The sequence below is a fragment of the Paramormyrops kingsleyae genome, chromosome 22 (genome assembly GCF_048594095.1).
Source record: "Paramormyrops kingsleyae isolate MSU_618 chromosome 22, PKINGS_0.4, whole genome shotgun sequence".
Lineage (NCBI taxonomy): Eukaryota > Metazoa > Chordata > Actinopteri > Osteoglossiformes > Mormyridae > Paramormyrops > Paramormyrops kingsleyae.
In genome coordinates, this window is record NC_132818.1 from 2,628,626 (window position 1) to 2,643,251 (window position 14,626).

The window sequence follows — 14,626 nt, forward strand, 5'->3', positions numbered from 1 at the left end:
TACCTAAGTAACTTTAACATACACTCCCATCGAGTGAAACGACAGGAAACGGCACCGCTTTATCCTACAGGCTGTCGGGGCCCTCAGCCTGAGGCATGCGAGTGCCTACACAGCCCAAAGTAACAAACAAACAACAAAGAATGAAATAAATAAGGATTTTCTGGTAAGGGAAGGTTTTGAGATCCCCCAGTGCCTGTTTGACTCACACAGGATGGTGACTCCTGCTGGATTTGGGAACTTCTGTGTTTGGCTGTCGTTCCGCATTCTCCCACCCACATGCGAGCAGTCAGCCCTGCTCTCGCTGCTGAGTCTGTCTGTAGGTGTGTAGTACCTGATTTCATCACCTTTCTGGCATAAAACTGGATGTGGTTTCAGTGACCCTAAATTGAAGATCCCCTCAAACTAACAGGACATTCCTCACTAAACACTATCACAAGATTCAGCCCATTTCTCAGACCCGATGTCTGGACCAAGGGTATGTTCACCATGGAAAGGAAAAATCCAGCAATTTATATTTAACTCTGAATTTAGTCATCTACTTCTAAAGTAAACTCAGCCAATGCAGAGCATGTGCAGATAATACCAGCCTGCTATCACAATTGCAGAGGTTTGTTTTAAATAAATAAGATGATAATGGAGCTTTAGATAACCAAATCATTGCTTAAGGGTTTAAGGATTCTCTGCACTTAAATCTACAACAGCTTACACAGAGAAATCTATTTTCTATTATGAGCAGAAAACAGTTAATATTCTGCCCACGACGCTGACATTTCCTAACGTAATACAAGATGCTTAGGATTCATCCTGATATTTATCTGCTGTCTTAATTCATTTGTTTCGTCCTTTGAAACCAGCTCCATTTTTCTCCAAGAAAATGCCTGTTTGTCCCACTAATATCTGGCATCGCTTTATTTACAAACAATGCAACCATAAGTCTAGATAATCAATGGATGAATAAATATGAAAGGAGCCGTCACTGCATTTGGCAAAACGATATGTCAGCTGTTATCATTGTGATTCACAGACACCCACATACAGGGGCACCGCTAGAGATTTTGGGCCCCATGAAAGTATATTAAATTGCCCCCCAATCCAGACAGTCCAGTTATGTTCAAAAAAATTTAGGGCCCTTGTTGCTGTGTTCGATCACCAAGCTATGATGCACCATATGCTGCTTTTGTGGATAGATGGATGGATGTACCTTACATGTTACAGAAGTCTAAGGGCAGATGTCCACCATCTTAATCACCTCATCCATTCTTCTCTTCCTCCACCCTACCTCTAGCCTCATCCATTCATCTCCTCCACTCTACCTCCAGCTGCCATTTTATGTTGCTTGCAGCTCCACTTTGCTTATGATATATTTGTTCACATTAAAGTTAAATATGTTTCAGTTTGAAGTTAGATATTTCACTTGGCCTGTCTGAATCTAGTAAGGCAATTAATTCAACCGGTACTATTACTTTCACAGCATATAATGACTTTAAAGCATATGATAAAATAAGTTTTATGCTTTCTGCAGAACTATTACATTTTCTGGAACCTACAACTGGCAAAAAAATTAAAGAATCGGGATTTGTGGGTGTATGTTCAGAGCAGAATCCTGAGAAAGGTTTATATTACAAAATGCACATTTATAAGGGTCATGAAGAGCAATAAATGGTAAAATGGTCCTTGATGGAAGGTTAAATATGACCACAACAGCCAATGTATAATGGAAATATAAAATGAATATTTTGAAGTGAATTTCCATTATTATTAAGTAACAATCACAGCACATTACAGTGATTTAATTGAAATCAAAGTCAACTCACACAGATGTAAACATCGTCAGATTGGAACTGTGTGTATAATTAAAAATCCTAATTAGTTCCTCTACACTGTCCTGATAAATGCAGCATAGAGCAAACAGAAGCCCCACCCCCCTTCCATGAAGGGATTACAGTGTCGAAACATAATAATCCTCACAGATTCAATACGTATTTTTCATGGCTAGTTCTGGCAGTAAAGCAACCCCACGTTTCTATGGTTGTTTCTATTTGGACTTTACACTCCAAATATCTGATTTAGGAAAAGGCAATTTGTACTGAATGACAGAGGTTCCTGAAAGCACTTAGCAATAAGCTTTCAAGACAAAAACACAAGAGCAGACTCATGCTTCTACAGAGGTTCACTTTTTGATTTAATAAGGACTGTGTTCTGAATATTTTGCCCAAAGCTATCATTGAAGCAGGAAAAATACCAATATTGCGCTGGGGTCCAGCCGGGCCGGATTCACGGAGGCAGACGGCAAAAACGAAGACAGGAGATGTCTCTCGTCTGTGAAGGTCAGGCGGAGCCGACGCCTCAATCAGCCCCCTTCCATCATCTGCTTCCTCTCCTCCCCCCGTCCTGCATCCCCCCCAGGCTCTCCGTCACCATGGCAGCCCGACAGGACATCAAGGCCCCGCCTTCAGCTCTCGCTCTTTGAATGGGACCTACCAGGGCCTGGAACGAATCCAAAGCGGAATGCGAGGAGAGCAAGTGCAGGGAGAAACGGAACATTTATGGTGCTGGCGAGCAGAAACAGAGAGCTCCCAGCTCCCAGCGTAACCTTGAGCCATCGAAAGGCATGAAAAAGCTTGGAATTTTTATATGCGCTGTAAAGTACTATTGTTGCATTGCTGAATGAAAAAAAAATTAGCATATTTCATGCACTATAAGCTCTGTCAGGGTCACGTTTTCCCATAGGGAATTCGCGTGGGTCTGTGAGATCTGTCCCTAATCTGACACCGCGAGAGACCCATGTGACGCCACATTGCTGTTCCCGTATGGCCGCGTGTCGGGTCGAGAGGCTGACGCGGGAATCTGCAGTGCGGTTACCGGGACCACAGGACTGGCAACCGGAAGCCACTCCAAGGGACACTCCAAGCAGTGGCTGGCCAGAGCTCAGCAGGGAACAGCGTAGCTAGTCACAAGGCCATCAAACACTCGCCGCGAGGACGCCAGACCATTAATTACCCTCCGAAAGGCAGGTGTGCGGAGCCTGTCGGATATGCTCCTATGTGATTGTGAAGTGTAAATCACAAGCAGTGCGGTGTAGACGCCCGCCAGCGCGCCATAGCTCCACAAAGCGGGACTCGAGGGGAAGCAAAGCTGTGTTTTCAGCCAGTAATAGGACGTCCTTAAATAAGGTGTGCAGTGTGACGCGAAGGCAGCAGCCCACCGGATTGGATCACACTCCCGGAGGATGTGCAGGCCATCAGGCGGGGACGTTTTCCCCCGTGAAACTGCATCTTAATTGCCATCTTCATGTATAAATCCCATCTGTCCTCTTAATATAGTGTATTGTTCTGAAGCCTTTGACCCCCCTGCCTTATATGGCAGGTTGTAGATGGCGATGGGGGAGGGGTGTAACTCATCTCGCTCATCCTAATGAGCGCCATCAAGGTATGCGGCTGACCGCCCCTCACCCTGCACCCATGAGTGATGTGGAAAGCGGGTTAACCATGAGTGACGTGGAAAGCGGGTTTAACCCGCTTTCCACATCACTCATGGGCAGGCTCCCAAATTCATACTCCATCAGTAAAATCCGGGCCAAAAACAAATGAATTGTCACTTTTATGGGAATATGAGCGCACCCCCCCCCCCCCACCAATTTATCCTGACACTTGATATGGCCCAGTTCCAAACTCCTTAAGTAAATTAAGGTACTGCTATTAATGTAACTTGTGTTTAAAACATGCCAATGCCTGTAAAAACAAAGAAATGAAAATGAATAATGGTGCAGTGGCTAACTTCCCGGGCACTTAGCAGGGCCGCCAAACGCGCCTATATTTAACGCACTTCGGTGCGACGAGGCCTCATGAATACGCATCTCCAATCTATTGATGCTACCCAGTGATTCACTAGCCCCATGCTGCTTGTTTACAATGGAACAAATGCAGAATAAAGAATCCAGTTATTTTTGTACAGTTATATAACACTTATAATATCAAAAAAGCACTGCATAATCACATGCTGCACCACTACAAGATCAAACATGCAAAGGGATGTATTTTGCTATTATTGAGTATTATACTCCCTTTGCTGGTATACTACAAATATACAAGATAAGGTTTAAAACACCATTTAAAAGAGACACTAGATTCTTAAAGTGTTTAAGCTGGGATACTGGATGGTAATAGTACTACTGTTCTGGTCCTGATACTTTGTTAGCATTACTTATACTTTAATTATACATACTTTGACTGCTGAGAGTCTACCACTGGCTGCTATAAGCACGCAGCATTAAAATGGAGCAGCTTGTAATGCTTATTTTAATAACAGTTGGCTTCACACAAACAGCAATATGCAAGAAGGGAAAAAACAAACTAAAAACAAGCTTTTCATTTCACCCTTTCTGGAATGAGAAATTTTGCTGACTTACTTCCAAAGGTGAAGATAAAAAAAAACATTTTCTGTCAACAGGGGATAGAATATTTGCAGTGACACTTCTCTGCAGCCACGGGCTGGCATGTGTGTCTATAGGGGACGTGCTCAGTCATGACCGGGAGAGGTCACCCGAGGGGCAGCCTGCAGACGGGCCGGAAGAGGCTGACTAAGCCGGGGACATGCTATGATCGGATTAAAGTGAGACCACAAACCAGGGCACAAAATAAACCAGGACTAACAATAAAAGTCTCAGTCTCTGAAATTAGACACAAAACTGATACTTACATTCAACTATAGAAATAAACACTCTGGCAATGAATCAGAAAAATAATAACAAATACATAAATAATACATGTAGTTTGAGGCCTAAGACAGACATGCTAGGCATAGGGAGTGTGATATGTTAAGCGGAAGCGGCTGCTAGGCCTAGGGAGTGTGATGTGTTAGGCTGAGGGGGCTGCTAGGCCTAGGGAGTGAGATGTGTTAGGCTGAGGGGGCTGCTAGGCCTAGGGAGTGTGATGTGTTAGGCTGAGGGGGCTGCTAGGCCTAGGGAGTGAGATGTGTTAGGCTGAGGGGGCTGCTAGGCCCTAGGGAGTGAGATGTGTTAGGCTGAGGGGGCTGCTAGGCCTAGGGAGTGTGATGTGTTAGGCTGAGGGGGCTGCTAGGCCCTAGGGAGTGTGATGTGTTAGGCTGAGGGGGCTGCTAGGCCTAGGGAGTGTAATGTGTTAGGCTGAGGGGGCTGCTAGGCCTAGGGAGTGAGATGTGTTAGGCTGAGGGGGCTGCTAGGCCTAGGGAGTGAAATGTGTTAGGCTGAGGGGGCTGCTAGGCCTAGGGAGTGAGATGTGTTAGGCTGAGGGGGCTGCTAGGCCTAGGGAGTGTGATGTGTTAGGCTGAGGGGGCTGCTAGGCCTAAGGAGTGTGATGTGTTAGGCTGAGGGGGCTGCTAGGCCCTAGGGAGTGTGATGTGTTAGGCTGAGGGGGCTGCTAGGCCTAGGGAGTGAGATGTGTTAGGCTGAGGGGGCTGCTAGGCCTAGGGAGTGAAATGTGTTAGGCTGAGGGGGCTGCTAGGCCTAGGGAGTGTGATATGTTAGGCTGAGGGGGCTGCTAGGTCTAGGGAGTGTGATGTGTTAGGCCGAGGGGGCTGCTAGGCCTAGGGAGTGTGATGTGTTAGGCCGAGGGGGCTGCTAGGCCTAGGGAGTGTGATGCGTTAAGCCGAAGGGGCAGCTAGGCCTAGGGAGTGTGATGCATTAGGTGGAGGGGGTTGCTAGGCCTAGGGAGTGTGATGCGTTAGGCTGAGGGGGCTGCTAGGCCTAGGAAGTGTGATGTGTTAGGCTGAGGGGGGCTGCTAGGCCTAGGGAGTGTGATGCGTTAAGCCGAGGGGCAGCTAGGCCTAGGGAGTGTGATGCGTTAGGCTGAGGGGCAGCTAGGCCTAGGGAGTGTGATGCGTTAGGCTGAGGGGGCTGCTAGGCCTAGGGAGTGTGATGTGTTAGGCTGAGGGGGCTGCTAGGCCTAGGGAGTGTGATGTGTTAGGCTGAGGGGGCTGCTAGGCCTAGGGAGTGTGATGTGTTAGGCTGAGGGGGCTGCTAGGCCTAGGGAGTGTGATGTGTTAGGCTGAGGGGGCTGCTAGGCCTAGGGAGTGTGATGCATTAGGTGGAGGGGGCTGCTAGGTATAGGGAGTGTTTGCATATTCCAAATCCATCAATTGTTCCTATCAGTAACCATATGGACAGCAATTTTCTGAAAGGTGAAATGGGCGGTTATTTTTTCTCAAAAAGTGCAAAAAATCCAAATACAAACCAAATGTATACAAAACCAACTGAATACTTAAATTCACCAGATGAAATGTAAGCTTGAACTTAAATGATTTGGCGTCTCCATCTCATCTATTGCTACATAATTATGCCAGTGTAAGCGACACTAACATGAACCTGAGCTGAACGCTTACACTTTATTTGCCCTTGTAAGATGGCATATGTGTCATTATATCCACGCTGGTCACAAACTCAACAGTGGTTCTCAGTCTAACAATTTCAGATGCTGCCACCTTGTGGATGACTTACACACAGCAAAGAATGACTCTCCAGTCAAGGACTGCAAATATCAGAGAATGAAAAATCGGCCAAAGCAAAACTAAGATTAAGACGTCCAATAAACGGAAACCTGGAGATGATGGAATACATCCATAAATCAAGGGAAACCCTTAAAAAATGCAGGGTGGGGGAGAAGATACAACAAAACATGGATCTTTTCATACTTTTATCCCTTTATCAAAACAAATGGCACACAGATCACGAGAATGAAGACAGATGATGCCAGAGGAGCTTTGATGATGGGGAGGTGTGTTCATCACCAAGGGGGTCCCATGGACTCAGCTCGCAGGTCACAACACCCCTCCCGTTTTTTCCCGTCTTCAATCGCTCTTCTTCCTCCACACCACCCTCCACTCATCCCAGTCGAGGAGCGTGCGGTCTGTCTGCCAGCCGGCCTTCCGCAGGCCTGAAAGACAGAGGCCCCCCATGCTAACATGGCTAATGCTAACAGCGACTGCCAGGACACGCCAGTCTGCTGTAGAATCAAAGACACTGACTGCCGAATGCCCAACTCACACCTAAGGAAGCTTAATGCCCTTCATCTGGAGCACTTTGGGGAAGGGCATTAATCAGACTGCACGTGACTGGAGACGAGAGGACGTCAGAAGGTTGCGGGCCATTGGTTAGCTGTCTGCTCTTCACTGTACGGTTTAATCAGTCACTTTCATATTGATCTCCCTCCTCAGCTTTTCCCTTTTCCCAATAGTCACTGCAGTTCAGTCAAACAGTTGTATTGCATTTGGGTCTTTGGGAAAGAACAGCACCTCATCCCCCCCCCACCAACACAGAGAGGATTCAGGAACTTTATTGCAAGGAATTGATAAAAATGAGCTGACAAACTATATCCTCAGGGAAGCAATATCTAGTGTTGAAAACAATATTCTGTTTGGACGGAGCTATACAGAGGAACCTACCATTAAGGAAGAGTGGAAACATCTGGTCAATGATTTTGTGACTCTCAGAGACCATTTCCCAGGGGTCTAAACAGGAGAGACAGTGATGAGTAAAGGGATGATTGAAAATTAAAATAAATTACATTCCACAACTTACTTTGTGTCTGAGTGGCTGAAAGTGCCTTTAGAGCTCCCTCTGGTGGACACATTTGGCACAGCATCATGCTGAGGCATAACGCCTGGCTGGCAGCCTTGATTTCCACGCCTGCTGATGTGTCTGAGCCCCGGCACACTAGCACACGACCTCGAAAGCATTATGGGATCACGTTAACAGAGCAGACCTTTAAAGGCTGGGTGCTGATCTCAAACAGCTCAGCCAGTCAAAACAAAAGTTGGTTTCTACTAACCATCTCTCATTCCAATGAGGTATGCCTTACTGTTGTTTTTCAAAGCAAGACGAAGCTCATCAGGGCTACACAGCAAGGAGAAAAAAAAATACATTATAAAAACACAACAGTTGTACAACTGTGTTTCTCAGTGTTTCACTGTTAAATACAGACAAAAGGCAAAGCTGCTATGCAGTTTGTCCTGTGTTTACCACAGTGCTTGTTAACGTTTCCCCTAAAATGTGCACAAACCAGTTTGGGAATGGTTTGTTTAGCTTTGATTGTGAATCACATTCTTTCATTTTTCCTTTTAAGACACGGGTCTGGGAATGTTACCAACGCTGCAGCGGAAAGCAGGACATCAGGTACATTAGCAAGCTAAAGCCTGTTCGAGTCGTTAAACACGTTCCCTGAGGGGGCGGGGCAATGTCCAAGCTGGATGTCCAGGGAATTTGGCAGGAAAAGACACAGACAACAGGACAGGCAGGAGGGAAAACAGACAAAAAGGAGAGAAGAAAGGACACAGGGAAAACTGAACAGGAGAGAAGAGACAGGAAGAGAGAAAAGGCACAGGAAACACATGGAGCAGGGGAGAAGAGGCAGAAAAAGAAAAAAAAGAAAGGGACACAGGAAACACTGAGCAGGACAGAAAAGATAGAAGAAAGCAAATGACAAAGGAAACAGAATGAGCAGGAGAGCAGCGACAGGAAGAGAGGAAAGGACAACAGGAAACACTGAACAGAAGAGAAAAGACAGAGGAAGAAAGGAAAGGACAACAGGAAACACTGAACAGAAAAGATAGAGGAAGAAAGGAAAGGACAACAGGATGAGCAAGAGTGAAAAGAGACATAGGGAGAAACAGAAAAGGCAGAGAGAAAAAGAAAGAGGGACACAGGAAACACACTGGGCTGGAAAGAAAAGAGAGAAGAGAAGGCCGACAGACATACCTGGTGATAAGGTCCCCAAACTTTACACCAAATTTAATGGGGACTCTCCTTCTGAACTCTGGGGGGAAAACAGCTGGGAGATATTAAGACATATTCATTTTTAATAAGGCAGCAAGAAAAAAGTAAAACCATGTAAAAGACACACCAAGGAAGACCGGCTCTCTGCTATTGGCTTCTGACGGGCTGAGAATCCGACCATCATGCAGGTACTGGTGCAGCAGAATGGAAAGTCGGGCCTCATTCAGGGTTTCCATGACAATGGACCGGACTGCCTTGTAATTGGCCAGAAGGTGCAGGACCGTGAAGGAGAAGAAGAGGACAAAGGTCAACCTGGACAAGAGAGAGAACGGTGCTATTAATATGACAACACCAAGGCGATCAGTAGCAGTGGGCTGCTGATGGGTATATAGAGAGAGGTTTCAGCAGGAGGCGCTCACAGTGCATTGTCGGTAACAAGGGGAATGAGAACCAAGCTGACCAGCAGTCCAGCCAGATTTACCAGCGTCTCCTAAGAAAGAACACAGACATGAAAGATGACATGCTTAGAACAGAAATAACAAGGGAGAATGATGAACTGGATGAAGGCTTTCACTTCACGAGATGATAACATTACAGGTAATTGCATTAAGCCCCCAAATTATTACTTATAGAGAGGGAATAGCAGTAACAAGCAGCCTACGCTGACAGCGGGAAGCACATGAGGACAAGTGCAATGAGGAGATCCCTTTCGGCACAGACCATCTGCCTGGGGAGCATTTCAGCACCTGGCTGCCATCTTTGGCAGATACGTCGGCCATGTTGTCCCTGCGAGCCTGATGTAAGGTCAGAGCAGCTCTAGTGGCTCCACCTGCCACTCCAACAATGGACTAAGGGAGACATACATAAAACACACAGATGTATTACAATAAAAGTCCCACATATACAGTATATAACTAATCGAATCCCTTATGTACAATATGTAATTAATGAAGTCCCTTAAATACAGTATATAACTGAAGAACTCCCATATATATAGCATATAACCAGGGATTGACATAACTGGTACGCAAGTACGCATTCACCTTTAAAAGCGATACGCGTGACAATCGATTGTTGTAACAGCATGGATGCGTACGTTTTTTATGTGCATTTGCGCCGATATGACAAGAAATTATTGTGCATTTTAACCTTTATATCCTAATTCGTACTTCATTTGCGGTGTAGAGGTTAAAATGCATGGTAATTTCTTGACAGATCGGCACTAATGGAAATAAATTACGTACATATTTGCACTGTTACATTAATTGATTACCACATGAATGGCTTTTAAAGGTGAATGTGTACTTGCGTACCAGTTATGTCAATCCCTGCATATAACCAATGTACTCCTGTGTATATTGCACATAACAAAAGGAGTGCCTTACATAAAGCATATAATTAAAAGGGTCCCGTACATAAGCACATAATTAGAGTTCAATACATGTTTTGTAACTTACAACTAAAGGAGTCCCATAAATATAATACATAACTAAAGGAGTTCCGTGCATATAGTATATAACTAAAGTAGTTCAATAAATAGCATTTTAACCTTTAAAATTCCAGCAATGCAGACGATGAAAGTGAAGCATGCTGGGAAGCTGGGCGCCAAAATCTCCATGAACATGGCGATGTCATTGAGAACGTCGGCCACAAGCCTGAGAAGAGGCATCGGGAATGGCTGAATCCCCACCTTCCCAGCACCCTTCCAGGGACACTCTCCGAGCCTTACCTCCATTTCTTGGCATCGCAGTCCAGTTTGCTCCTGGGAAGGATGAGCACAAGGGCAGTAACACGTTAAAGATGACACGCAACTAAGAGACACGCAGATGTGGCTGATGGCGCCGTGCTCACCCTTTGACCCACGCAAACAGTATTCTGCCCAGCATCCCGGTGCCATCTGAGGGAACCAGCAGGTATACAAGTCAGAACCAAAGGCACCTTCCCTGTGACAGACTGCTCCCCTCAACACATGACCCATCATCATGAAAAGAACACAGAGGAACCGTTTAACAGACATACAGATATCACTTTCTGTTATGGTTAAAACCAATCATATAACCCAAAAAACTATGCAACAATTTAAATGTAAATGCAGTTATTCTGTAAAATGTACACAGTCGATAAAAATGTATGTTTTTTGTCTGAATTGGTGTGGGACCTAGGGGTGATTAATGAAACAAGTGTGCAAACTGAATGAAGCAATAATACTGATAATTTATTACCACTGTAACACTCCAAACTAGTCACAGTGAACGTGAATATCTTATTAGTATGCTGATAGTATGCTGAAAGAAAGAAGGAGGCAGGACAGAAGTTCCAAACACACCTCTTAGTAACCAGGTAACAGTTGCCGCAGCAACTGTAGCCTCCTGATTGCCTACACCAACACCCCTTAGTGATGCTTGGGTGGATAGCGTGCCTGACAGGGAGCTGGAGAAAGCCTGTGTGCATGAGAGAGGAGAGGAAACAAGGAAGAACACACATTATCCTCACATGAACACCTACACGCTCAAAGAGCCTGAAATCAGGCATTGGGCACCTGAATATTAATGAGCATTAAGGGTTACCTGTATAGTATCCCAAAACTGATATTGCAGGTAGTCCCCACTGACACTGTCTGGATATCCTTGTGGTAAGAAGACACTCTTAAGTGCAAAGATAAACAGAAGGTTAATCAGGACAGCCTTGTTTAGAAACCAAGATTACACAGGAAAGTGTTCTATGTCATTCAGGTGTCAGACCCATATACGATATGTTTAACTGTCACTCCGGTGACTGATTAACAGATCTGAAGGAATTAACAGCTCAGTATAATTTGGAGTCTAATCAAAGTGCGAAGAAGCTTAACAACGGCTTGGTTAATGCTTCTGCTGATCTCGAGTGTGTTATTAGCTGGTGTCGGAAATTAGTTACATATTAAAAGAAACTTCAGTCGACAGCTACAGACTCACTTTAAAGAACCCAAGAAATGGCTTGGTGGCTCCCCCAGCATCCAGCCTTTCCCTCTTCAGCACTCCCTTATTTAATCGGTACGTCCACTCTTCCTGAGAGCCGTATCTTTCCGTCACTAATGCCGTTTCTTTTTTTTGATCCATACTTTCGACTCTACATTTATGCATACATGGAAATCGATTTGTAAATCAAACTACATAAAGCGACCGTTTTGTTTACTGATCAAATTTAAATGAGGATCGATTAATTAGCTGTATTGAGTACAAAAAATTAGCTTTATCTGTTAAACATCTGAATGCATTCGACAATTACGAGAATAAATAGATACATTAACACATGCTATAACTAACTTGTAGTTAATCATTTAAAATAATAACTTGGTTATTTACACACGCACATGTTCCTACCAAAACGTTTCCGTGTTTACCTCTTACAGCCACGTCAACGCGATAATGTTTCGTTTTTCTATTGGCTAGAAAATGTAAGGGCGGGATTAAATTCTGTACGGTCATTGGAGGAAAGAACAGTCAGAGCCTGTCTATCCATAGCCATTCCCGAGTTAATCGCTATTAAAAAAAAAAAAAAAAAAAAACTCGCTGCCTTCATAAATGATCATAATGCAAGAACGGGGGAATATGAAAAAGGAAAAAATAGTCGAGTGAACGAAAGTTGAGTTTTTATTAGCAGCAGTATAAATCAGTATACGTTCATATTCTAAACACTTGTCCTCGTTCCTTGTCAGGGTCATAAGGTGGTCTGGAGCCTATCCCAGTCAGCACAGGGTACAAAGCTCAAGTGCACCTTCAGGGGGAGGGACTTCAGGCTTCCCCCTCCTGGATAAACTACCATAAGCAAAAGTACATAATTATTCTTTGGTTTTCATGTAACCCTTTGTTCTCTCCCATGAGACATACACATACACACCAATCTTGTTACAATGGCACAAGTGAATAGACAGTTCTTGAAGCTGAAGTGTTGGAAGCAGGAAAAATGGGCAAGCGTAAGGATCTGAGCAACTCTGACAAGGACCAAACTGTGATAGCTAGACGACTTGGTCAGAGCATCTCCAAAACGGCAGATGTTGTGGGGTGCTCCCAGTATGTGGTGGTCAGTACCTACCAAAAGTGGTCCAAGGAAGGCCAATCAGTGAACCAGTAACTATGTCATGGGTGCCCAAGGCTCATGGATGCTCATGGGGAGTGAAGGCTAGCCTGTCTGGTCCGGCCCTACAGGAGAACTACTACACAAATTGCTGAAAAAGTTAATGCTGGCTGTGATAGAAAAGTGTCAGAACACACAGTGCATCACAGCTTGCTGTGTATGGGGCTGCGTAGCCACAGACCGGTCAGAGCGCCCATGCTGACCCCTGTCCACTGCGGAAGGCGCCTACAATGGGCACGTGAGCATCAGAACTGGACCGTGGAGGAATGTACTGTAAGAGGATGGCCTGGTCTGAGTCATGTTTTCTGTTAAATCATGTGGCGGGCTCTATGTGCTTTATTTACCTGGGGAAGAGATGGCACCAGGGTGCACTATGGGAAGAAGGCAAACCAGCAGAAGCAGTGTGATGCTTCTGGGAAACCTTGGGTCCTGGCATTCACCTGGATATTACTTTGGCACACACCACCTACCTAAACATTGTTGCAAACCAAGTACACCCCTTCTTGGCAACGGTATTCAAGGATGGCAGTGGCTTCTTTCAGCAGGATAATGCAGCATGCCACAACGCAAAAATTATTCAGGAATGGTTTCAGGAACATGAAATGAGTTCAAGGTGTTGACTTGGCCTCCAAATTTCCCAGATCTCAATCTGATCGAGCATCTGAGGGATGTGCCGGACAAACAAGTTTGATCCATGGATGCCCCACCTCTCAACTTACAGGACATAAAGGATCTGCTGCTAACGTCTTGGTGCCAGATACCACAGGTTATTTTCAGTGGTCTTGTAGACTTCATGCCTCAATGGATCAAGGCTGTTTTGGTGGCACAAGGGGGACCTACACCATATTAGGCAGGTGGTCTCAATGTTAAGGCTGATCGGTGTATACAAGTGAGAGCAAAACAAGTGGGTAAGAGCGCAGGCCTGGCTATTTATCCAGCAGCCCTACTGCAGATTTTAGGGTTAAGGGTCTTGCTCATGGGCCTGATGATGATGTAATCTTTCTGCTGGCCAAGGGATTCAAACTAATGACCTTCCAGTCTCAGGCACAGTCCCCTAACCCACAGAGCTGCACACCACCTAGACTTTGACTTGGCCTGGGAGTATGGATGGCCGTACCAAAGTGTCCTACAGAACAACTTATTCAATTATTTTTCAAAACAAGTCCCTGTATTTATTTTGCACTGCAAAAATCATCAGAGATTCTAAGGAACCGAACTCATAGGATAACACATCAAATATATCAGTAATATACGGTAATAGTGACGTTACGGCTGTATCAGTTATTGATTGCTTCATTCAGGGGTGGCCAATCTTATCCGCAAAGGGCTGGTGTGTATGCAGGTTTTTTGGATAACCTGTAGGTCAGCTGTTCAAACCCAGGTGTGAGGACTCTTCAGCCAATCAGTCCTCTAATTAGTAATCTTAGGGAGTTGCAGCAAAAACCCACATTCACACCGGCCCTTTGCGGATAAGATTGGCCACCCCTGGCTTCATTCATTGTTGGTCAATTTCCTGATTTTCCACTTCTTTCATTGCTTGATACTGACAAGGACCACGGTTGTTTTATAAAGCTAATTTTTGGCAGGAGTTAAGAGGAGGTAGAGATTTGTCAGTATTATATTCCATTGTTTTTTTTTATGTAGAGAATATTTTCCCTACTCAGTCCTCAGAGACCCACAGACGGTCTACGTTTTTGCTCCCTCCCAGCTCCCTGCCAGACAGACCACATTATTGCAGAGAGCAAAAACATGGACTGTATGTGGGTT

The 14,626-nt window shown here is 45.0% G+C and overlaps 1 protein-coding gene across 4 annotated transcripts; it reads right to left on the minus strand.

The window, feature by feature from the left end:
• Positions 1-4,279: 4,279 nt before the first annotated feature.
• rusf1 (RUS family member 1) lies at positions 4,280-12,164 on the minus strand. 4 transcript variants are annotated; one of them, XM_023831701.2, is made up of 15 exons: positions 12,096-12,164; positions 11,698-11,851; positions 11,314-11,391; positions 11,073-11,187; positions 10,598-10,643; positions 10,476-10,508; positions 10,296-10,401; positions 9,493-9,594; positions 9,166-9,236; positions 8,874-9,058; positions 8,729-8,786; positions 7,803-7,867; positions 7,553-7,699; positions 7,417-7,482; positions 4,280-6,908 (listed from the first exon to the last, which is right to left on the minus strand). In XM_023831701.2, the coding sequence occupies exons 2-15, from the start codon at positions 11,839-11,841 to the stop codon at positions 6,823-6,825; spliced, it is 1,302 nt and encodes a 433-aa protein (XP_023687469.2). In that variant the 5' UTR covers positions 11,842-11,851; positions 12,096-12,164; the 3' UTR covers positions 4,280-6,822. The 4 variants fall into 4 exon arrangements, with proteins under 4 accessions (XP_023687469.2, XP_023687466.2, XP_023687468.2 ...); XM_023831698.2 differs by having other exon boundaries at positions 8,729-8,801; XM_023831700.2 differs by having other exon boundaries at positions 8,729-8,801; positions 12,126-12,152.
• Positions 12,165-14,626: the final 2,462 nt, after the last annotated feature.